The sequence below is a fragment of the Anas platyrhynchos genome, chromosome 1 (genome assembly GCF_047663525.1).
Source record: "Anas platyrhynchos isolate ZD024472 breed Pekin duck chromosome 1, IASCAAS_PekinDuck_T2T, whole genome shotgun sequence".
NCBI classification, from domain to species: domain Eukaryota; kingdom Metazoa; phylum Chordata; class Aves; order Anseriformes; family Anatidae; genus Anas; species Anas platyrhynchos.
In genome coordinates, this window is record NC_092587.1 from 55,195,792 (window position 1) to 55,219,546 (window position 23,755).

The 23,755-nt window shown below is 49.1% G+C and overlaps 1 protein-coding gene across 39 annotated transcripts in view; it reads left to right on the forward strand.

Moving 5' to 3' along the window:
• RBFOX2 (RNA binding fox-1 homolog 2) overlaps window positions 1-23,755 on the forward strand; it is a 157,508-nt gene that overhangs the window by 87,665 nt on the left and 46,088 nt on the right. For all 39 annotated transcript variants that reach the window (XR_005262610.2, XR_005262603.2, XR_005262602.2 and 36 more), the window contains 2 exons: window positions 10,190-10,414; window positions 19,648-19,794. Coding sequence is in view for 29 of the 39 variants with exons in the window: in XM_038172987.2 (XP_038028915.1) it covers window positions 10,190-10,414; window positions 19,648-19,794 (372 nt within the window). In the remaining 10 variants the exon portion in view is untranslated. The remainder of the gene's footprint in view (window positions 1-10,189; window positions 10,415-19,647; window positions 19,795-23,755) is intronic.

A 23,755-nucleotide genomic window follows, 5' to 3' on the forward strand; every position in this document is an offset into this window, starting at 1 on the left:
CCCTTACCATGAATGGCATGCAAATGACAGCTGATTAAATGAAAGCACTTTCTGTTATGTCCTAAACCTGTTTTCTAGCCAGTTTTCTCCATGCCAATGCTGGCCAAGTTCTGTGCATCTGTCAGCATCCCAGGGAGAGCCAAGCAGAGCTGCTAGTGACGGAGGAGCACCCGCGTGCATGTACTGCTTAAATGAAGGAGAGGAGCTGCAGGGGAAAAAAAGATGGGCTTTCACGGGTTCCTGCTCGACCAGGCAGTGAGCTTTTGGGTTTGGTGGTTTTGGTTTTGTTCCTCTTTCAAGGTTTGCTCTGAAGTGGCCTCATTTCTGCGGGGGCTGTAAGCAAATTCTCTTTCCCTCATCACTACGCCCCAAAGCCAGCGGCCCCAGAAGAGGTAAAAGCACACCTCGCTGGAAAGTAGAGCACCTTTTTAACTTTTTTTGTGGTGTTTCTGCCTGTTTGGATGGTAACTGGAGCTGTGCTCATGAATATTTGAGGTGCTCAGGTGCCTGTCGAGGGCTGGAGGGGTGGGAGGTGGTCGGGGCAGGAGGGGCAGAGCAGGGAGCAGCCGCGGCCCTGCGTGTTTGTGTCTCCTCTCTTATTCTAATAGACTTCTCATCGGGATGAATGTGCTCTGAAATATTTATTGCCCTCTTTAAATATTCATCGCTGCAAAGGCAGCGCAGCCGGATGGCAGCAGCAGAGCCTCGAGGGACAGGGGCTGCAGCAGTCCTTGGCATTTCCTCTCAGTAAGACGATAAATATATATATACGTGGAAAAAAAAATAAATAATCGGGCATTCCCCTACTGCAGGATTGACAGGAGCAGCCAGGCGTGCATCTTGGTGTTAAAAGTCTGGTTTTTAACAGAAGTTTGATGCGTGTTTGGTACCTGACGTCCATCACGTGTAAGCCGCTATTGCGCCAGCTTACGTGGGGACGCTCTAAAAGTTGGGCACGAGCGGAGCAGGGTTGTGGCAATAACATCTGTTCAATCTCCATGTAGCCTCTTTTTTGGGGCTGAGGCTGCTCTCAGGTGTGTTTTCACGTTGTGCTTAACCTAGCACGACTGCAGGCTGCTGCAAGGAGGATGGTTCCCCTCGCCTGCCTGCCCTGGCCATATGCCGCCCTGCTGGGGCAGATAGCGGGCGAGACGGCTGGGTTTGGGACCGAACAGAGGAGTATTGTTTGGATTCATGTTCTGGCTGTGGCCGTGGCATAACGAGGTCTCGCAACAGCCAGGGGAGGCAGCAGAATTGCCTCTTCCGAGGCCGCTTGGTGGTTTATCGCATTAGCTGGTCCGTGTCACTCCTCAATCGCTTGTTTCTCTCCATAAGATTAGGTCATTCCGCTTATAAACGCGTCTGCTGCTTGGTGTAATCTGCTTTCCGTGCTGTTCATCGACTTCCACCAGCTTCTCGTGGCTTTCTAGAGTATTGCCCTATAGATCCACCTCTACGCGCATTGCGGGCCGGTATGTCTCACCCTGACACCTCTCTTCTGAACTGTGTAACATTCACAGCGTAAAGGCACGAAGGAAGGGACCGAATCCTTCCCAGTAGCTGACTTAATGACTGTCATTTAGAAAATCAGCAAACAAAATAAAATGGTGCCTCTTACCAGAGCTGAATTCATCAGACTCAGCTCCTGGCTATTGGTTTTCTTGATGCTTTTGCTCATTTGATTAAATATTATTAGTGCCCAGTGTTTTTTTTTCCTAACCATTAATGTACTTTCACAGAATAATGAGTTGGCACTTAATTTTTTTTTTTAATGATAAGCAAGCTAGGTTGGGGTTCTCAAGTTTTTTGGTATACAGCCATGTTTTGTGTCTCCCCACCACCCTCCCAGTTTTGTGGTCACTTTGTGGCTCTTTCCTGTTCCCTTTTGAGTTAATTCCCCTTTTAAAATGCATATGTGAAAGCACGTATCTGATTTTTCATCTAGCCAAGGCCACACACTGAAGTAATATTGCTCTCGTTTTCTTCTTGGTAATATATCCAGATGATTTTACTCATGCTTTTTTTACCAGGCTGTTGCTCTGGTGAGTTGCTTCTCTGTGGCCCTCTATTCCTTTCCAGCATCCCTGCTTTCCAGGATACAGAACGAAGGCTTTCTTGAAAATGGAAAACTCATCTTGGAACAAATGAATAACGAGATAGGGGAACGCGTTGCTGGAATGGAAAGTCATTGTGGGAAGAAATCTGCATTTTTTAAACTGTCAAAATTCTGTTCTCGAGCATATGCCAAGTCACAGATTTCCTCCACCCCGCACCCCGAGAGCAGCTTGATTATAATATTGTTGCTTTGTTATCGAGTCCTGGCACTTGAGTCACAGATGAGTCTCGTTTGCCTTGGCTGGGGCCGCGTGCATCCGAGCCCGTCTGTTCGGCGCTGCATTGTGGCCGTACCCACGGTGAGGATGTGACAGGGCCGGGAGCTGTAACTGCCTGCATTGAAACAACAAAACACACAAAAAAACAGCCAACAGCACAAAAGAGATCCTCAGGAGGAGCTCTGGTGCTGTGTTTCGGTATGCTGCATCCGTCTCGTCCCCCACCTTTGCTCCGTAGTCACGTCCGAAGGCGCAGCTCCGCGCTCTGCTTTCTGCCAGCTCTGCAGTTCTTTCCGAGGCATTCAGAGCCTTCCCAATTGATTCCAGATGTGCTCGCCTGCCCGGCGTTTTTCTCCCTTCCTCCTCCTCAGCTGGCAGAGGAGGCAGGGCTGCTTTTCCGTGCGAGGTGCTGGAATCAGTACGGGCAGGAGGGAGGGCTTCTTGCTGGCCAGGGAGATCAGGGGGATCAAAGGGGCCTGCGTGAGTACGATACAAATGAAGCTGTCTGGGCTTTGAGGTTTTCTTTTTCTCACTAGTTGGCCCTCATCAAGTAACCAAGCCAGCTCAGAGCAGCACCCCCATGCAGCTCACGCTGCTGGCAGCAGGGGAGAGGGGTGCAGGGAAGCTGTGTGCCAAAAGGCATCTTCAAAATCCTTCCTAGGAGAGCACCAGGTACAGAGAGAGATCCGGAGGAGTCTGTCACATATGGGTATGTCATGCAGGAAGGGCTTGGAGAAATTCCTGGGACTAAAGTAGATTTGGATCTTTCGAAGGGGCTGAATGAAAATCCAGAGGGTTTAACCCTCAGGAAAGAAGCCTGAATTCCTGGGGCTGCAGGGATGACCTGCCCCACAGTGCGGCTTGGTGATGTGCTTGCAGCTACGAGGAGACAGCCCGTTCCCAGAGCAGGGGATGAAGAACCGCTTCCTGGTCCAGCTCAGGTTCCTGGTTGGGTTTGAAGAGGCAGATGCTGGTTTTTAGAAATACAGCATCACCTGGAAAGCTGCCATTGCATCGGCCTTGAAACAAAGCCGCCTGAAGCGAGCGATCTGCCTGCAGACCTGGCTGGGATGGCTGAGCTGTGCCAATCCCCTGCCATCCCGGCAGAGAGCTACCATGGGTTTTTCCCACGTAGCTTTCCCAGAGAGCTACCGGGGATTTTCCTCCCTTTGTCCTGCGGCCCTTCTTGTACTGAGCAGCACCAGGGATCTGCAGGTTAGTGGTCAACTCAGGCAGAGAAGCAGTGCAGGCAGGTCCTCTGCAGTTGCGTATGTACCCAGGTATGAGGGTGGGCTTGATCTGATGCAGCCACGGACTGCCCCCAGACGAGCCATCACCCTGCTCCTTCCCTGCTGCTGGCCTCTGGATCCTGCTGCCTCCCTGCATGGGAATCCGCACTCGTGCGACTGTGAGTGTGATCGGTTTGCTAATCTGCCCGAAAAGCTAATCGTGGTTAGCTTGGATTAAACATACGTGACACATCTGCAGTGCACTGTCTCTTAGCTGTGATTCATTTGAATTCTGGTCCAGAAGAGGAAACTTAACCCTCTTCGCCCAGCGGTGAAGTCATCTCACTCGTCCGGGGGATGCTTCTGCCACTCTGGGTGCCTGTTGGATCAGTGTGTGACTAGATTCACCGTATTTTGAGGCTTTATTTTCATAGCAGTTTGGTAGAAGCTAGCTGTCTTATGGAAATCTCTCTCCCAAGAACATTTGACTATGAATGCAACGTGGAAAATGTTCACGTGGAGCTGAGAACACCGCCAGGGTAGGTGCTAAAGATTGGTTTCAAACAGGAATCTGAGCCTGGCCTTTCATTCATGCTGGCTTTTCTTGCTTAGGAAGCATCCATCCTGGGGACTTTTTCCTTTGTTCCCAACCCCCTTTCTACCCCAATAATTTTCAGAAGTAGTTTCATTCCTAGTATGGAATAGAAACAGATGTTGGAGCCTTGATGGAGTCTTGTGAAGCACAATTCTCTTTCTAATCAACCCCAGAGAGCGTGAATTGATTGAAAGCATTTGTTGGGACGCCTTAATTGCCAGTAACATTTAACTTCTGCTTCTTTTTTTCTTTTTATTTATTTTTTTTGGGGAAAGGGGAATAATGTAGATTTTAGGCGGAGGAAATCCGTGTTCTTAAAATCTCAAGGTGGGCAGGTACGTTTCAGGCTGTGGCTCTGGACCTTGCTGATGTGCTACTCTCAGGCTTTGGCCGTATCCAGCCGGGAGCCTCTCTGCAGGTTGCCCAGGGGCTTCTTAATTACAGGAGCGCACGTTCAGCACCGAGAGCCCACATCTGCACGTAGGGATGGAGCAAACCTTGGCCAGTCCTGGAAATAATGACAGTGTGGGGATGAGTGAGTGCTTCCTGTGTAGAAGGGTAAGATAAGACTACAATTGTCTTTCTTCCTTTCCTACAACAGAGGGGCTTGAACTTCTCCATTTTTTTATTTTTTTATTTAAAAAAAAAAAAAAAAAGCCAGCTGCTTTCTTTTACCAAACAGTTTTTGGTGGCCTGGAGTGATAGAGCGCATATTGGAAGATAACTTGTTCTTCCCTTGCTTTACATATCGAGGAGAAGGAAGGACAAGATTAGATAATCTAGTGGAAGCTCGCACCGGGAAGTTGAAGAAAACATGCCTTTAAATGGTGAGCGAGGTGCGGGTCTGTGCCTGGGCATCTATTTTGGTGGAAGGGTAGCTTATTTAGGCTTAAGCTAAGCCAATTGAAAAAGCATGTCCTCAAATGATTGCATCCAATGTAAGTAACAATAAAAAACTGCGCCTCTAAACTTTGCCTTAACAAATCTGGCATAAAACTCCAAATTCTTGCAAAACTTTTCAGGGGTTCAGGAGGCATTGCTGTTGTGTCTACGGTAGCAGAGTCAAAAATCCCCACTGTGTCATAAATCTAATGAAAAGCAAGCTCCAGGCATGGAGGTGAAATCCCAACCCCCCTCATTTTGTGATCCTCCTCAAGGTGCTTTTATGATCGACCAACATCAAGGAAAAAAAAAAAGTTGATTTTATCAGTCTGGGTCGCCAGACAGACAGACAGACATGCTGGCCTCGCTCTCTGGAGTCTCAGCAATGCCTTTGTAGTGCTCGCTGCAGGTGTGGGTGTCGGGTTGGGGTCATGCACCCAGGCCGGTCCAGGGAAGGTTTGGGCAGAGGTGAAGATTGCCAGGGGCTGGTGATGTAGTCACTGTGCTCAGAAGTTACCTTGTGCTGTCCTAGGTCTTGTAATCAGTAACGCTTGCTGGGAAGGCGTGTTGTCCACATGTATTTTTGGCATTTTTCTCTTTTTGTTCTCCTTCCCTTGTGTCTTCCCCCTTCCTTTTAGCTTTGTATGGCCTTTTCATTCCGAACCTTTCTTTCCATAGGCTTTGTACCTATGGGGTCGGGTGCTAAAGGACTGATTTAGAGTAAAAGTTAGAAGTTGTAAAGCTCTTCCCATTCAGAAGCTGGTCAATAATGAAATGGCGATGACGTGGAAAGTGTTATTACTGTGTTTTGGGGTAAAGAGCTTGTATGATGTTCCCAGATCCCAGAAGGGTTCGTGTGGCTGAGTTTCAGCAGGATGGGGGTGATGGAAACACATGGCTGCACCATCCCATGCATCACTTCGGCTTGTGTTTGACTGTCTTCAACACAAACTGACCCTAAAGAGCAAGGCATAATTTAGATTGCTCCCTAATATGCTTGTTATCATCAGGGGGCAATTTGGGGATGGCCTGGGAGAGGGTTAATGTGTGCTGCGGCTCGCCCCAGCTCATCCCACTGCGGGTGCCCCAGCCCTTTGCTCCCCCCCATCTGGCTCCCGTTCTCCTCTTGCTCTCTGCCAAGCCGCTTCAGCACTCTTAACTGGGAACAAAACTAACCTGATAATAAAAAGTACTTCTTAGTACTCTTAGTATGTAAGAGGGCGGCGGCTCCACTTGGAGCCGTAGCACCCACGGGGCCCCAGGAGGCTGTTTTGGGAGGGCTGGGAAGGTGAGCCCACTGCAGCAGGCTTAATTTGCGTTCACGGTGAGAAGGGGGAGAAAGCAGCCTGTGTTTTCTCTCACTTCTCTCTTGGTCTGCTACAGCAGGGTTGCAGGGTGGCCCTTGTCTGCTCCACGAGGAGCCACACGAGGCCTCTTCTGCGGGAGCCACGTGGCACATTTGCCTCCCCAGGGGCCTCTGTGACTTGCTCAGAGGGGGACAGCGCCGTTCCCTCATCCCTATCTCGTTGGGCTCTGCAGATCCGAGCTCCGAGCACTTTTTGCTGTTGACGAAAGGGATTAGGGCTGGCACGGAGAGCAAACAGCCGTAGCTGGGAACACACCAGTCGTCACAAACACCTTAATTGCCTTCAGCTAGCCGGGAGGCAGCTCCTTCCAGCCTCAGTAACACAGGCACGGCAGAGGCTTGTCTGTCAGCAGCGGGGCTGGCCCTCCCCGTGCCCTCAGCAGGCATCTGCTCACGTCTAGCCCGATGTTTTGGGGCTTACCAGCAGTGAAAGGTGCCTTGAAGAGGCTCACGTTTACGAGCTGTAACATTTCCTTGAGCCTTTCTCCGAAGCTCGTGGCTCTTCATAAGCTACCGGGCAACACCCAAGTTGTGGCGCTTCCCAAAAGCGGCCCCTGGCAAAATACACCGAGCTTTTTGTTAGCTGACAGCTTTACGGGAGCGGGAGGCCTTTGTGTGTGTGGTTGCGGCCCTGGCGCTCGGTGCCGCGATCTTGGATCACCACCTGCTGTCTGCTGACAGAATTCACCCTAAATCCCCTCCGCAGAGCCACGGTGCTTCTGGTGGAGGCTTCCCCCCACCCTCTGTGAGGTGCTGCCACACGGGTTTGCTGAAGGCTCGTCTGCCCAGCTTTTGTTAATTAAGTTACCGCCACATCGCCTCATGGAGCTGTGTCCCCGTTTGGGGTTTCTCACTGCCTTAAAATGGGTTTTTGAATAAAACGTGGGCTGAGCTCCGTAGGCCAAACCCCGACCCAGAGACGGGAAGCTGGCAGCTCGAGGACAAGGCCTTGGCTCTGTAGGGCTGAGAGCAGGGCCCGAATCTGGGAACCTGGTCTGGTATCTGTGTCCTCTGTCCCTTTGGTGCCCTGGTGGTGTGAGCTGATGGGGCAGGTGTCGGAGCTCGGCCCCAGGGAGCTGCTCCGAGCCCCGCAGATAAATAAGCGCTTGCTGTGGGAGCGGGGGAGCTGCGGCCGCCATCTACCTCGCAGCTGAAGGAAGGGGCTGTCTGCTCCTGAGCGCTAATTAGGTTCATTTCATCCCATCACACACGTCGCTAGCAGCAGCAGTCGATGGGGGAGCGTCGCTGGGCTTTCTCCATCCTGCGATCCTGGCATCTGTGCACGCGTTTGGCAAGGGTGACCACTCTTTGGCGTGGCCACCTCAGTCTGTCCCTGTCAAGCCCTGACGTGGGGAACCTCACGAGTTAAACCAGGCAGCACTGGCGATGCGGTGAGGTATGTTGTCGAGACAGGACAGACCAAATAGTTGCAGCTCAGCCCTTCTGGTTGCATCCCCCCCCCTCTGCATACCTCCAGCAAGGGTTTTCTCGCTGCTCGTTAGACCTCCTGGGAAGTGGGAAAAGCAACGCTCCTGACTGCAGGGCTTGCCCTGGAGGGTTGGAGGTAGGGAATGGAGTTCAGGTTCTGTGTTTGAAGATAAATGGGATTTTTTTTTTTTTTGTTAGTTCTTGAAAATATGAAGTGTTGGGTAAATGTTGAAATTAGGTAGAGTAACGGGAGGGGAGGATATCGGTCTGCCACGAAACCTGCGGAGAACACCTCAGGAGTTCTTCTTTGTAGACAGCAGTGGAGACAGGACAAGTAATTCCACAGCACTGAAGGAAATTAAAATTATATATATAAAAAAAATAATAATCAGATGGGAAACGTGTACCTAATCATATCAAGAGAAAATAATTTGAGATCCAGATACTCCCTCGGATGATGAAACCTGGACAAGCATAATAGTGGTAGATCTACAGATAACCTGAGACATTAAATTAAAGATACATTTGTAATAAAAAAATATGATTTCTGCATGTGTTAGTAAGATTGCTAAAAACCGAAGTGACAGTGGTATTAAAACATTGCATTCTGTACCAAAAATTCCTTATATAAAGATCTTAGGAAGGTCAGAGAGAAGTAATAAATAAAGTTGCCAGGTTATTTTGGCTTGTGAGATGTGATTAAGCTCCGAATAAATATGTATCATCAAAACACCACGAGAGAGAGAGATAGCATTTTTCATCCTTCAAACAGTTGTAGATAATTGAAGAAAGGAGAGAAAATATTTAAAAGGTTGCAATGCATTTAAACCAGAAGGAGCAGTATTAACTGAGGGGGGGGGGGGGAAACGTTGAGAATAAGATGATACAAGGTTTCTGGGCTGGCATTTTAAGTAGCCGAGGAGTGAGATTAAACAAAACGCTGGAGTATGTCCTTCAGGGAGCAACTCTGCACTGTTGAGAAGATGGCATAATAGGTTTTGTTGGTGGCTAATTAGCATTCCCATCCTCCTATCAGGGATCCCACCAGCTTACGAATCTGGTTTGTTCGAAGAAAATTAGAAATAGTTTCTGCTGCGGCATCTTTCCTGGGGTTATCTTACCGATTTTTGAGATTAAAAAAAAAAAAAAAAAGATCGGTTTCATATTTAGCTCTTAATGTTTAACAAAAGAAATGGGCTGGCAACGTGAGCTGTATGGAAACAGGCGGGAGGCTGGATGTAACAAAACGTGGTCAGCAGCAGAGAGCTTGGAAAGACGGTGACGTGGAGCTGGAGCTCGCCCCACGGATCTCCAGCGGGGTTGAGGCTGTCGGCAGCCCCACACCATAACGCTGGGAGTGAGCACAAGCACAGGGAGCCATCCTCGTTTTGGGGCAAAGAGTCATCACTTTGCGTGAGGGCTGCGCTCTGCAGCCTCACCCGAGGGAGACAAAGCCAGGCTGCCACGAGGCCTGGGTACGCCGACGTCCGAGCAGATTTGGGACTCGGATGGCATCTGAATGAGCTGGTGCTGGCTGCATGCATGCTGTCATCGTGCCCTTTGCCGGGAAGGGAAAGTCCCAGGTAGCCTGATAAAGGGACTGGGAGGTTTGTCCAGCTGCAGCGGGGGCCCTGCAGCCCCGGCGTGCTCCCTGCTGAAGGCTGCTCTGTAATTCCCCGCCTGCAGGACAAGCTCCTTTCCCCCTTTTCCTCCGTTGATTGAAGCATGCTGGTGTCAGAATAGGCTCAAGTACCTCTGGGCTTTGTGGGGGAGGACCCGGGGCTGGAACAGCAGCCAAAATTTAAAATCAGGATTAGTCTGTTGACACGCACATAAATCAAACAGCCTTGCTATCATAAATCTTCTCCGTGGATTTCGCTGCGGCGGCGGTGAAAGCGGTAGGAGCAGTGCTGCGGGCTGGGCCTCCTAGGGTTGGGTTTCAATGCCAAGGCTGTGCTCCTGCACCCCAGGGGGCTCGGGGAGGTCTCCCCAGCTCCCCCCTTTTCCTAGCTTTGAAGGGATCTTGAAAGCTAGCACCTTGTTCTTCTATCTCTGCGTCCGTAGCAATCGGTATCTGTGTTTTCCTTAGCAAGCAAACTGCACGCCTGATAGCTTGTTCTCCGTATGCCACCCAGCAGCGAGAAAGTTGCCCAAAAGAGATTAAAAACCGGTGTCATAGTTCGGAGGAGCGAGGCGTGCTCCTTTTGATAGAGAAGATAACAGCAGACGGTGCAGTATTACAGCGGCGGTGGGTGGGATGTTGACACGGACTGTTTGTGGATAACTTCTCCGGGTGATGTTTCCATCTGCCTGCCGCGGTGTAGTAAAGCTGCCTTCTGCTTTCTCCTTTCTCCAGGGTAACCAGGAGCCAGCAGCAACTCCTGATGCAATGGTGCAGCCATTCACCACAATCCCATTTCCGCCACCCCCACAGAACGGGATTCCCACAGAGTACGGGGTGCCACACACTCAGGACTATGCAGGCCAGACCAGCGAGCACAATCTGACGCTCTACGGGAGCACGCAGCCGCATGGAGAGCAGAGCACGACCACGGCCAGCACGCAGAACGGATCTCTCGCAGTAAGTGTCTGGGGCAGGGTCGCTGGGCTCTCCGGCCAGGGAGCTGCTTCTGGAAGAGGCAGCCACGGAGCAGGTGGCTGACTCCTTCTGAAGTATGCAGCACATCAGTGGGAGATCTGAAAATGAGAGGATCGCAAAAGGCCGGAGGTTCTGATGATCCATTGCTACGTTCTTGTGCATGTTCTCCTGTAAATAGGTCTCTGGGAAGAGGAGCCATACCTGAGAACCGTGGTTTTTCACCACGGTGGCGTTGCCCAAGGACGCTCCTTTCTAGAAGGATTAGTTACCTTGAGTCAACTGGCAAGTGGTTCAAGTGAACGTGATGGTGGCAAGTTCTGGAAGGTTGACAGTACAGAGGATTAGGGAGAGCGCATGTATTGTAGGTGTAATCCCAATGCGTTTCTGCTTTCGGGAAGCTAACAGAGTAGAAAAACACTTCTCTTTGACTTTCTGAAGATGGCAGGAAGTTCCAGGGGCAAAGATAGGAGAGGACCTCTCAGCTACTAGGCATCCATTTACCAAACGAAGATTTTCACCTTCTTAGTTTTTTTTGCTTTCTTCTTCCCATGGCCTGGAACTGGCACTGGGCAACATGCTGGCAGATTATCCCAGGAAAAGCTTTATCCACCCCTTAAGCCACTTGTTAAGACTTAACTTCCTAATAAAGAGCCTTATGGTGAGAGCCTTCGGTGCTCAGGGGCGGATTTAATCTGTTAATGCTTTCAGTTTTGCTTGTAGTTGGGTGTTTGGCTCGCAGAGATTATTTTTCCCCCGGTAAGTACAGAGTGAATTTAGTGCCAGCGATGGGAAGAAGTGATAGTGCCAGCTCAAGTGTGCACGGTTCCCAGCGTGTGGCTCTGCTCTTTCTGCACTGGACGGTGGCTGCACGGTTGACAACGCAGGTTATGGCTTTGATAAGGTCCCTTTGAGTTTATCCTGGCAACGCCACAACTTCCACGTCTCGGGGAAGAAAAGAGTCCAAGCCCAGGAAAGCACGTTGGCAGCGCATAAAAGTAACTTCTTCAGCCTGAGGCAAATGTAAATGTAGAGAGGGAGAGATCAGGCTGGAAATAAAACTTAAAGCTGATGCAGCGTGCAGAAATGAAAGTCATCATTTCAGTACCAGGCTGTGTCCTCCCAGCCTTTAAGATCTGGGCTGTCTCCAGCCAGCAGCTAGGATGGAAACGGGGAGCAAAACACGGCGACAGCTTTCCCCGCTGCATATTTTTGCTGCTCCCATCTTTGCCCAGAGCTCGAGGAGCATTTCTTTTTTAACGGCAGCGCTGCGAGCCCTGACCCTAGCCGAAAGCTCTTGCCAAAGCTCCCTGTGCTCTTCCTTATTAGGAGCCATCCCCGGGGCGCTGCAGGGCCGAGCTCTGCCTTTCATCAGTGCGTGCCGGCTCCGCGGAGCCCGCTGTGTGTGCAGGGCAATGCAGGGCAGGGTGGCACGGCGCGGCGCATCCCGGCGCTGTGCATCACGGCACGGCTCAGCTCAGCTCCCGGGGAAGGGAGAAGAGCAGCCCGCGTGCGTGGGAGGAGGGAGGGTTGCTGGGAGACTGCAGGGAGAAGGTGGCGTTGCCAGGAGGGAGCGTGACTGGGAGAGGTTATGCGAGAAACAGGCAGGGGAGCGCGCAGCCGGCCTGCTGGCTGCCGGGAGTGGATGGGCACGGTGGGTCCGAGGGCTTAACACGGCTCAGGGTGTGAAGGGCGCAAAAGTGGGCTCAGACCACAGCTGTGAAAGGGTCAGGGTGCAGCCCGGCTGTTGCTGCTACGGCTGGGACTGAGAGCATCCCGCATGCTGGCATGTGAAGATGTCCAGGGGGAGAGGCAAGGCGCCTCGCATGGGCATTCCCACGCTTTACACGCATCAGGTTTTGGATCTTCCGTGTCCCTTTATCTGTTCTGTCCAGGAATCCTACTGTATCGAGTTACTTTGATGCCGTGGGGTGCCTTGGGATGTAATTGCTCGCAACTTCTCTTCCTCGGCACGCTGATTAATGATGCAGTAACTAGGGGAAGGAAGAAGGCTCAGCAGTGGCTCAAGCTGTTAACACACCGCCGCGCAGGTTGGCTGCTTCATCTTGCACACCAACGCCAAGCACCTCGGCTGTCCCGTACGCTGGTTCTTGCTCGTGTGACACACACACATCCCATCCACGCGAGCAAGGCTGCTCCGCTTTAAGGCGCCTTTCCCCTTCACCATTTTGTTGCCTCGCTCAAATGGCAGCGCTGACTTGAACGCAGTAAAAGCTCGTTGCAAGGTGATACGTGATCCTCCCCTCCCCTCGCTGCGACTGACAGGCGCAGCTGCTGTCATGTGTGCGAAGGCGATACCCCAGACTGCATAGCTGGGGGATTTTTTAGCTGCTGACTTGAAGCCTGTGCTCCCGTGGGATAGCTCAGAAATTCCTTCAGCCAGGCGGCTTCGGTCCCTCCTGGCATTTAAGAACGAGGCCTCTGCTGCCGCCCGGCTGGCAGGAGAGAGTGAGATAGCAAAAGCTGTGCTCAGGTGGCGTGGGCTGCTGCCTTCCCAGGCTTGGTAAGCGTTTGGGGGAACTGCAGAAGAAACAGGATATGAGGTGGCTTCAAAATCCCTCGTGGAAAGGGGAATTTCTTCTGGCTGGTATCAGGTTATGCAGCGGCCTAATGGGGTCTGCAGTGGGGTCCCTAACACAGGGTGGGAGCTCCTTTTCCTAGGAACTTGGCAGGACCCCATGGAAAAGTGAGGACTGAATGGCTTGAGCTTATCAGTGGTGTTGGCCGAGTTAATACCCAGCCATCTGGAAGGCTGAGGTCAAACACCAGCAGGGAACTGAAGTAAAATAAAGCCTTGGGAGTCAAAGTCCATGCTTTCCTCGATGCTCCCCCGGGCTTTGTAAAACCCCCGGGCGGAGGGGAATGGCTGGTTGGTGTCGTCAGCTTTGGGTGAGCTCGGTGCTGGAGCCGAGAGTGCTGGAAAGCATTCGGAGCTCTCGGGGCTGGGGCACGGAAAAGGAACGGGCACATAGGTGGCGTAATGCAAACAGCTGCATAATTTGGAATCTTTTTTTATTTTAGGATCAGACCTCATCCGCGGGGCTTTGTTTCTCGCCTGGCATGTGGGTCTCCCGCTCATCGTCTCGGAGCATCTGTCCTTTCTCTTGATACTGTCCCAAAGCACAGCTGAAAGACCTGCCTTAAAAATAGACGGAGGTGTAGCGGGCCATATTTGGCCTACTCCCTCTGCCCGTTGCGGGCCGTCTCTGAAGCCGTTGACGCTCTGCATTTCACTTTTTATAGTGCCGGGTCGCCTGGCTTGGTTTACATGGTTTTTTACTTGGTTTACAAGAAGGGTTTACCCCTTTTTGGCTTACATCAGCATGCTTCTCCCTGATGGAGCTGCCGATGGGGCTGCGGTTCCTCCGCCAGCTGAGCTGCTCTGAAGGTGCACTGCTGTCAGAAAGATCTGGCTCTGAGCACTCCTATTTTCTGGCATTCCTTCCGTGAGCCACTTCAATTCACTCACCTGGCAGAAAGCTGTCTGTTTCTTCTGCTGGGTTAATGAATTAGGGGCGCTCTTGGAGGACTCCAGCAAATGCTGTTGTCCCAAGGTAAGCGCCCGGAGCGCGTGGCCGGGAGCCGAGAGCAATTGTCAGCTCGCTGCAGCTCCCTGTGCTCTACCCACAGAGGGGAGATTAATCATCCGCTGAACTAAAAAAAAAAAAGCTTGCTTGATAGTAAATGCACTGCACTTAATACTGGGAGCTGATTATTCAACTCGTTTCTCTTGTTAATGTCAGAGGGAAGAATTTGTGTGTCTATATAAATTACCAAATGCAGCTGGAGCTCTGGAAGTCGAGGAGTAAGTTTATGTAAATTACTTTGCACGAAAATGGCAGGTGCTGTCGCCTTGGTGTTATGTTGTCGTGAACCAATATAAAGCATTATTTAATTACAGAGCAGCGTGTCTCTAGGCGTTTTGACGTGCCATACCGAAGCATATTTAACTCATCTGCTGCACCGTAAAGGGCTATAGGCTTCCAGATTCCTTAAAGAAGGCACATCTGCGGTGGGGGACCCCTGCTTATCACGTTCAGGGGCAGGAGGGGGAAGCTGCTGGGTCCTCTGGCCGTGGCCCAGGCATCTAATAAGGGTTTAGAAGGAAGGGAGCCAACAGCACCACAGGGCTTCCTCAACTTCCTTTTGTAATGCATGGATGATGTTATAAGGATGACTTTCCCTTGGGTATTTCTTTGCCTGGTCTGAGATTAGCAGAATTTTCCTCTGTAATTATTTTTCATCACTTCGGTAATTAAAGCATTTGCTCACGTAAGGTATTTCAGGTGAGGACTATGTTTAATGAATATCCTCGCTTATCTTTTGATACCACTGAGCAAGTAGATGTGAGGAGGCACCAGCTCCAAATAAGTTACCTAGCTGCTGATTGTTTAGACACAGCAGCTTGGAAATCACTGTCTTGAGGTAGCAAACTCTGACATCTAACATCAGAAATTTGCTTTGAGGATGAGGCAGATTATTTTGCTTGTCGGCACTTCCAGACTCGTGTCTGGTGAGGCAGGTTTGAAAATGATTTCAAAAGAGAAATAGGGAGTAAATCAGAAAATATCATTGTGTTAGAGTATACAGCTGTGGTAGTTCTGCATTTCTCTCAAAGGTTAGAGTAGATCTTGAAGTAGTACAGAGAAGGATAATAGCGATGATGAAAAGGATATAGCAGGTTCTTTACGAGAAGAAATGAAATCTTCACAGGAGAAGAGCTGACAGATGAACGAGGGAGTGTGAGCTATACAGAGTATGGAGAGGTATGGGAAACCAAATAGGGAACTCTCCCATTTTCACTGACTAGGATGCAAACAGGGAATAAGTGGCATGCATCAAAACAAAACCAAAAAAAACGCAACCCCAAAACACAAAACCATTTTGTTGGTGGTTGTTTGTTTTTTTTCCTTCCATGTAATGAAGATTTTAACTGGGGAAATCTTGTTCACAGGATGCTTTAGAAGTTGAGAGTATAAACAGGCTCATAAAACTCACTAAACATTTCACGGGCAATAGATTCATTGCCAGTGAGCAGCTCTGAGGAGGACATGAACCAGCTCAGTTTTCTGGAGGCTGGGAGGCTGGAGGAGCATCACCGAGCATTTGCCCTGTTTGGCCAGGTGGCGTTTGTCTTTAATAAGGAAAGGGGGCAAAAAGACTAAGCTTTAGTGTGTCTGAAAACAGGTACTTAGCAATCAGAAGAAATACGCCCTAAATTAATCTAGCTGCTGGAAATGGTTAAAAGCCCAGGGAAGTGGTTTGGTACATCCTTAGCCATTATTTTTTTTTGTGAAGCTTTTGGCATACAAAGCACTTGGGCACATTGTTAGTTGTGCCTGTACCGTAGCCCAGTTTTTTTATATAACCATGCTTGGCATCTCTGAAAAATGGATACAATGCTAAAATAAAATTTGCTGCTGTTGAAAGGTGATTATTATCCCCGAAGCAAGCGCAAGCTCCTGTGCCCTTTGCTTTCAGGTGTGCAGCTCTGCTTCTCTGGTGAGGCAGGAGAGGAGTTTAGTGTCCAGAATCCAATTCTTCACTCGTTTTTCCACCAGACCTGCTTAGTGGGTATCTATTGATGGGTGACTGGTTGTTTTGACACAGGCTCTTCACTGGAAAGTGCACAGATCTTCTGTTATCGCTGCACTCCTTGGCAGTGGGCAGGGTGCCTTCTGCCAGCCCTAGTTTCCAGCCCTTATTTCCACACAGATCCTCAAGGTCTTGATCCGATCAGGGTTGCTTTTTCCTTTTTTTTTTTTTTTAATGGACCTGAGACTCCAGAAGCAGGGAGCACAGCCTGTCTCCCAGATGCTATGAACTGCCCAGGTCCCCTTTTAAATCGAGCTGCTAGTTACAGCCTGTAAATATTTTGTATTGCGGTGACTTACGGGTCTTACCCCCCTCGCTGTGATTCACAGCCTTACGGACCACCTGGGCTGTGGGGGAGGAGGACAAGGGGGTTGTTTTATCGTGTGTTTTGCTGTAGTTTCTCTGCACAGGTACACGTGCACGCCTCCTTTTACAGCCACCCCTCGTCGCGTGGCGTTTCTTCGCTGCTGGCGGGTGCAGGCAAGTGGCAGGGGGGCACGGGGAGCAAGTGGTTGAGTGAAGCAAATACCCTGCGTGCGCTGAGCTCCGATCCATCTCCCGGTGACCTTGAACAGCTCAGAGCTTGTGTGTGCAGGCGTGGATGGCGTTATCGCCGCAGAAGTGTGTGTTACCCGGGCTACGGCGAGGAGGTAGCGGGGAGCCGAGGCTGTTTTCAGACGCGGGGTCTTTGCCCCGTGGCAAGCAGCGAGACCCAGGGGACAGCCGTCAGCTCCTTTCTGTGCTGTCGTGGCGAAGGGAAGAGGTCGGCCCCGAGCTGCCAGGTGCTGACGTGAGGCCAGAAGGAAGGAGCTGGAAGCAGTGCAGGGGAGGGGATGATGGGGTCGGGGTGAGGAGCGGGTGCGCGGTGAATCGCCGGCTTTTATCATCGGGCTCGGGCAGGGCAGCGCTTTGCCAGTCTCCATTATGTGCTGCCGGAGAACAGGCTCCAGGCCCTTCCTTTCATCTCCTTCCTAATGAGTTAAGACAAGGAATAACTATAAAAGGAAAAGGGGAAAAAAAAAAAAAAGGCAGCGAGATCTGAAGAGACTATTTCTATCGTTTATGTGTGGCAGCGGACAAACGTACTGAGCTCGTGTTATAGGGGCTGAAAGTTCAGAGCTCACCGTAGGGCCCTGGGTGCTGGAAACGAGGGAGCTGCAGCATCCAGGGAGACAGGAGGCATTTCATGCTCAACTACTGCTGAAAAATCAGGAGATGTGGGAGGCCGCGCAAGATCCAGGGAGTGTTAGCGTAGTCAGCAAGGTAAGATCGGGCTGAGCCCCCCTGTTCTTTTCTCTTGCTTCCCCAGTTTTGAAGCCTTTGTCTTATTGTACACGTCTCACGTGCTGGAAAACCGACTCCCGTGTGGCGGCAGCACGCTGCCATATGCAGGAACAGCTGTGAGCATTTTTGAGCAGGCCACTGTACATGATATATTGCACCCTTGGAAAGAAAGGAGCTCTGCCCTCTGCTCGCGAGCAAATGGCAGGGAGAGGAGCACGAGCCTTTGTCTCCCGTGGAAGCAGCAGATCCAGTCCTGTGCAGCCTGTATTTGAATTTCTGAACGGTGACAACAAAAACGTGTCAGTGCCGAATCTCAGCCTTCCCTAATTCCAGCCAGAGACGCGCTGGTGTGTTTAAGGACTCACCTGTGGGCATTTGCCCACTTGCACTTCCCCACTGTGGCCGTAGGAAAGGCAGGATTTGGCAAACGGCTCTCACACAGCTCCGGGATGTGCCTGAAAATGGGACGGGGAAGAGTTCCCTTGGAGCAGGAGAGTTGATGATTTTGGGGAGTTGTTTTGGAGCGCTCGCTCCAAGGCAGGCATTGTGTGCAGTGATGGATGGGCTACCCCTGTGTTTTGTCCTGCTTGGACGGATTTGCCCTGAGGAGCAAAGGACTCTGATGGAGTAATAAAAATAAAACCACCGAATAGCATGGTGTGATTTAATCACAAGCCAGCTGCATCGATTCTTCCCCTAGGGTGCACTCTGTGTGTTTGGAGACGCATTTTGTCATCGGGGTGAGGCTAGAAAGAAGACAGGGAATTTAGGGAGGGGGGGCAACTTTTTTTTGATACGATCAAAGGGAAGTTTGTGAGGTGGTTCTTGACAATTCAGTATCTGGGGGGGGTGAGTCTAAGCCAAATAAAAAATCTTCATCCTGCTACGCTTCTCCCGAGACTTGAGTGGCTCTGGGGAGTAGAGATAATTGCAGGGCAGTATCTCCATTCTCCCTATCACAGCTTAATTTATATTAATCAGATCAAACATGTTTTGTGCTGCCTGCGCTGCCCTACTAAAATAAAATGGAAAGCTGCCACTGCTTTGCTCAGCACGACAAGGCCCTGGTGCTTACTGCGAGCTTGCTCTTGTCAGTCCTTTATAAGCAGCGTGCAAGTTCAAGGTCGTAGCTCTTAAGGGATGTTTCTGGCCAGAAGGAGCTCTTGTTGTTGCTGGTTCAGTTTATCTGTGGAGGGAGGTTTCTTTCCAAACATCCACTAAGTGTGTATCAAATGGTCAGGGGCTGGCCATACCCAGCGTGGGCAGCTCCCCTGAGACTTTTTTTCTGACTTTGGGAGACAAATTATGTATATAACAAATAAAAAGAGCACCCCCCAAACAAAATCAACCCCCCTACTCTTCAATCATGAGTTTTAAGGCCTGCAAGTGTTCTTGAAGGTGCCTGAAAAAGCTGACTAGCAATTACTAGCACTTCTTACTCTAAGCCCAGCATGGGTGGCTGAGGCTCTCTCCCTTTCTTCTTCCCTGCCCATTTTCTCTGTTCTGGCCCACTGACACACCTTCTTGCTGTGTGTTTGCTGTGCACAAGTGCCCCAAAGCCCACACCTCGCCCCGGCTTTGCCGTGCCAGTCAGTGCTAAGGAATGTGGGAATGAATTCCCTCCTTTTGGTTGTGGAGCTGGTAGCAGAAAGTAGCACTTGGAGGTTTTATAAACCCAGCGGTGGAAATGACTGCTTCCTGTCCCTGGGCTGACTTTTAAGCGTGCTAGAAAAGTTAATCAAAGACATCCGTAAGCTGTTGCTATGTGGATTTTTCCCATTTAATTACAGACCTTCTGGGGTAGTGCTCCTCTGAAGGGAACTTGACAGAGCAGATGCCATTTTGCCTGGGGATGCATTTCTGGTATTGGCCTGGTGAAGAGCTGCCACTTCAGCTGTGGGATTTTGATGATTGCATGAACATCCTGCCACATGAGATTAGAGTGGCGGTACTACCTCCCAGCTTCAGGATACGGAAGATCCGCCTCTTCATTAGAGCTTTCATATGGTGGCAGCTGAAGTGAGGAAGAGCAGGGGAAAAGAGAGCAATTTAAGAAAACCAAAGGCAAATCTGCTAAGCTAAAAAGGTGATACGAGGGGAGGGAAGCTGAGATCTCGTTAGTGTTTACTCATGGAAGGAGAGGGGAAGAACAACAGATCGATTGTGAAGCGTTACTGGCTTTATCAAAGTAATTGTCAAGTGTTCAGATACCGCGATCACAAATGTAGTGCTAATACATGAAAAGAGATGGGCAAAGCCTGTGAAAGGAATTTGAATGGTTTCTGTTCACAAACACAACTTTGTCTTTCTGATTTCAGCAGACAGAAGGAGGGGCACAGACAGATGGACAGCAATCACAGACACAGAGCAGTGAGAACACCGAGAGCAAATCCACTCCAAAACGGCTCCATGTGTCCAACATTCCCTTCCGCTTTCGAGATCCGGACCTTCGACAGATGTTTGGGGTAAGTTCCCGGAGCCATTCAAAGCATGGCAACTCTCCTTCACCGCAGGAGGAACGCGTGGTGCTGGTGTATTCCTGGGGAGGAAAGGCCCTTCTCCTTCTTTTGCCTCTTCCCCAATTTGCTCAGCACACTGTAAAACATTTGCAGAAGTACGGCAATTAGTAGTGTTTACCTCAGTTGGTAAATACACATGAAAACTGTAATTGTGTTGTTCATATCAAGACGTTGGGGTAAGCTAACGATTGGCTTGGAAAAAAAAACGAAACAAAACTTCACCTTATTTCCCAGCGAAGACTAGGATTAAACAGTGACTTAATATATCCCTTGCAAAGCACTGTTTTTCAGTTGCTTAGAAACTTGCTGAAATATTTATGTCTTTCCTCATGATCCACTGTTGTGATGAAAAATTGCTGCAAGGAATTGGCCAACTAGTAATTGCATATGGAAAAGCTGGTGCAAGTCAGATGGCATTTTGCATGGTGTGTGATATATATTTTGTTTCTTTTGACTGAATAGTTTGTCTCCCCTAATAGTAACCTTTGTGTGCTCCTCAATTTATAAACTCTTCCCCGAAGAGTTGGTTCACATGAGTGTAGATGGTGACTTGTTCCATATGGACACAGAGATGAGCTGGGTACTTCATGACCTAACCTTCAGGTGAAGTTGGCTGTGTATCATCGTCAGGAACCTGTGACTTGTTGGTATGAAGCTAGTGTCCTTGGCAGATGATGTGTTTTATAGCCTTTATAAATATTTCTTCTGTATAAACGACTTAAAATGTTGCTGCCTGTTTAAGATACAGTGCAGAGCAATCAAGTCAGGAAAGACTAAAGTCAAGTATCCTTGAACCCTGCTGCTTTGTATACCTTGGTCCTACATGCATAGCCATCTGCTCCCTCAGATTCTGCACTATTTTGTAGTTTCAACAGTTGCATCTCTTTAGACATTTGTGTGTGTCTATGCACGCACCTGTGCATGTGGAGAGTAGTGTTACAGTGCGTAAATGTGTCAAATTCATGGACTTCAAGATTAAATTTAAAATAAAAGAAAAAGAATTGGGATTATCTATTCATTATTTGAACAATATGAAGTGAAAAAAGTGTGCAGAGATGTTAAAACTTTCACTAATTGTCTTCAGCAGGAGTCTAAATTGTATATATATTGAGAGATGTCTTTGCTTCTTGTTCTTGAAAAATTTTTTTGGTTGTTTGTTTTTGTCCATAAGAAGCCGTTCTGTGGATGAGACCAAAACGGAGAAGCTGTCAAAATACCAGAGGGCAGGGTTGATGTTCGGAGGGACCTTAGCAGGTCTTCAGACACCTCCATCTTTGGAGGCGTTTAACACTTGGCTGCATACATCCCAGCCCAACTGATCTCATTAGACCTGCTCTGAGCAGGTGTTGAACTAAATGACCTCTGGAAATAGGTCCCAGCCAAAATTAGGCTTCTGTGACTCTGTTGCTGGAGGCCTGGGTTTGCATTTCTTGTCGTTCATGCATTAGATTGCTGCACTTTTGACATCTGTGGGAATGTTTTCAGGGCGAAACTCATCTCCTGGCAATCTGTGATTGCTGAATCTCCAGTTGCCTGTTCCGCTTGTGTTTTTTAGCTTGCTTTTTGCTGTTGCAGGGCCGTGCGGTAGGCAGTTCCGTCCGGTTTGGATAAACCGCTTGCTGAAATCACAGCCAGTTCTTGGACCACCTGCTACAGTCTGTATTTAGCACACCCTGCTCTTTGCTGCTGCTGCTCCCCTCTCCTGGGAGCTGCAGCACTTACATAAAGTGTTCCACGGTGCTGCTGCCCCTTCCCTTGGGACCGGCGCTTGACAACTGGACCCTTTCACACTCATTCATACTGACACCGTTCTTCCCTGTGCTCCTGGTGTGGGGACAGGAATGAGGTGGAAATGGCAAGAACATCCCTCTCCTGGTGAATTTTATGTCTGCTTTGCAGATGGAGAGACCCAGGCATTATGAGTGAACTCCCATCCTGAGATGGGATATGTAGAAAATAGAGCCTAACTGCTTACATTAAGGTTTCCCACTCTTTTCTGTGACCCAAACGTTGCCACTAATGCATTTCCCCATCCCCATCTGTACACTAAACGAGTGAGTTGCCATTGTTGCCCAAGTTACCTGTTGTAGCTTTACTTTTTGTCTAATCATCATTTTGAGTTCTACCACAGTGATGTGATTTTATCTTAGGTAAATGGTATATTTCCTGTAAAACCTTTTGCTAGTTCACCTACCACTGTCTTTGCTGAGAATTCTGTGTACCAGAAGATCATTCATCTTTTGGGGCATTAAAAAAATAAGTGCCATTTTCCTGTAAGGGAAAACTTTGTTGCTTTGCCAAGGAAAAAATCGGTAGTTCTTGCAGATCTCTGTTTTTCTCGGTGCTGCTTCTCTCAGCATGTTCAGAGCCTCAAGCAGGAGAGCGTTTCTATCTGAATTCCCCCTTGCTCCTATTTCTCTTCCAGGATCAGGATGCTTTCCCTTGGGTGACTCACTGAAACCAACCTTTTCTCCTACAGGGGACTCATGGTTGTCTGAGTCTTCAGCTGTGGCTGGCCTGTAACCCCCATCGTCTCCCTTTCCCTTCTGTGTGTCAGGTCACATCTCTCTCAACGTCATATCTGAGAGACTCAAAATCCTTGCCTGGAGTGATTTTCCCCAACTACTGTACAATGAGAGAAATTGGGTAGACAGCAAAGCAGCAGAGGAGGAAGAAATAAATGTGATGGTGGGGAGGGAGTAAAGAAGTCCCTTGAGGACTCGACAGCATGCGAGAGGTCAGCCCAGGCCTGGGGCGCAGGACATTAGCTGATGCTTTCATCCTGCATTGAATAGAGGTGGACTTCAGATGTGTTGTTGTGTGTGTGATTAAGTGGAAATTACATAACGCTTTTCAAACCATCGCCATCCAGCAGAGCTGCAGACATAAGGATTTCCTGATGAATTCAAGTTATTCGGGTTTCAAGTTATCTCTCACCTGTCACGTGTTTCTAACAGGTCCCTGAAATATCCTCAGCCGTGGAACAAACATTTCCTTATGTATATGCTTCTTATAGGGTGGCAAATAAAATAGGCTGCTTAAAACATGTAATATTTACCTGACATTTCATGATGCCAATAAAAAGACTTCAAGAAAGCTTCTGGAAGGAATAGGTCATTTTTTAATGCACACAGTTCTGCACCCACGGTGGAATAAATCAATAGTTGACCTTGTTCTAGCAGATAAAGAAGAGTTAATAGCTGACCTGAAATCCCACGGTTGCCTAGGTACCAGTGATTGTTATTTGTCTGTATTTACTTTGTGCAAACAGAATATGGCATCAGTCCGTAAAGCAAGGAGCTTTAGAAGAGCCTGTTTCTTCAAGTTTAAACAATTGGAAGGATGACCAACCAGGAAGGTACATTTAGAAGGGGAAGTGTTAATGGAAGTTATGAAGTATTTGACAAAATCATACCGATGGTCCAAAAGGCATGATTCCACACTTGCAGAAAGTGTGTTAATAAAACACAAAGCAAGCTGCACACCAGGCAGGGAGGATGAAGTAAATGGCAGTGGGTGTAATTACAAACTTAAGCAAAGAAGCAGGCAAGAAAGGAAATGTACTAAATCACTGAGATATTGATGATGAAAATCCAGAGGAGAAGGTGTCAATTATTTCCATGCAAAGATAAAAGGTCCTATATAGGCTTAGGTCCAATATAAAATAGTGTTCAAAATTGCATTGAAAAAAAACAAAGCACAAAAACCAAGCAAACCTCAAATATTTGTTTAGTACTTGCTGTGTTTCTGATGTAACAGAAGGTATTTGTACCATATGGTTTTGCATGTAATTTATAACAAAGGAGGATGAGGCAGTGCTTGCTAATATTAAAACAAAAAACAAATAACCAGCGGATCTAGATAAGATATGCCCAAGGATAACAGCCAAACTAAGGAGCTTCTTTAT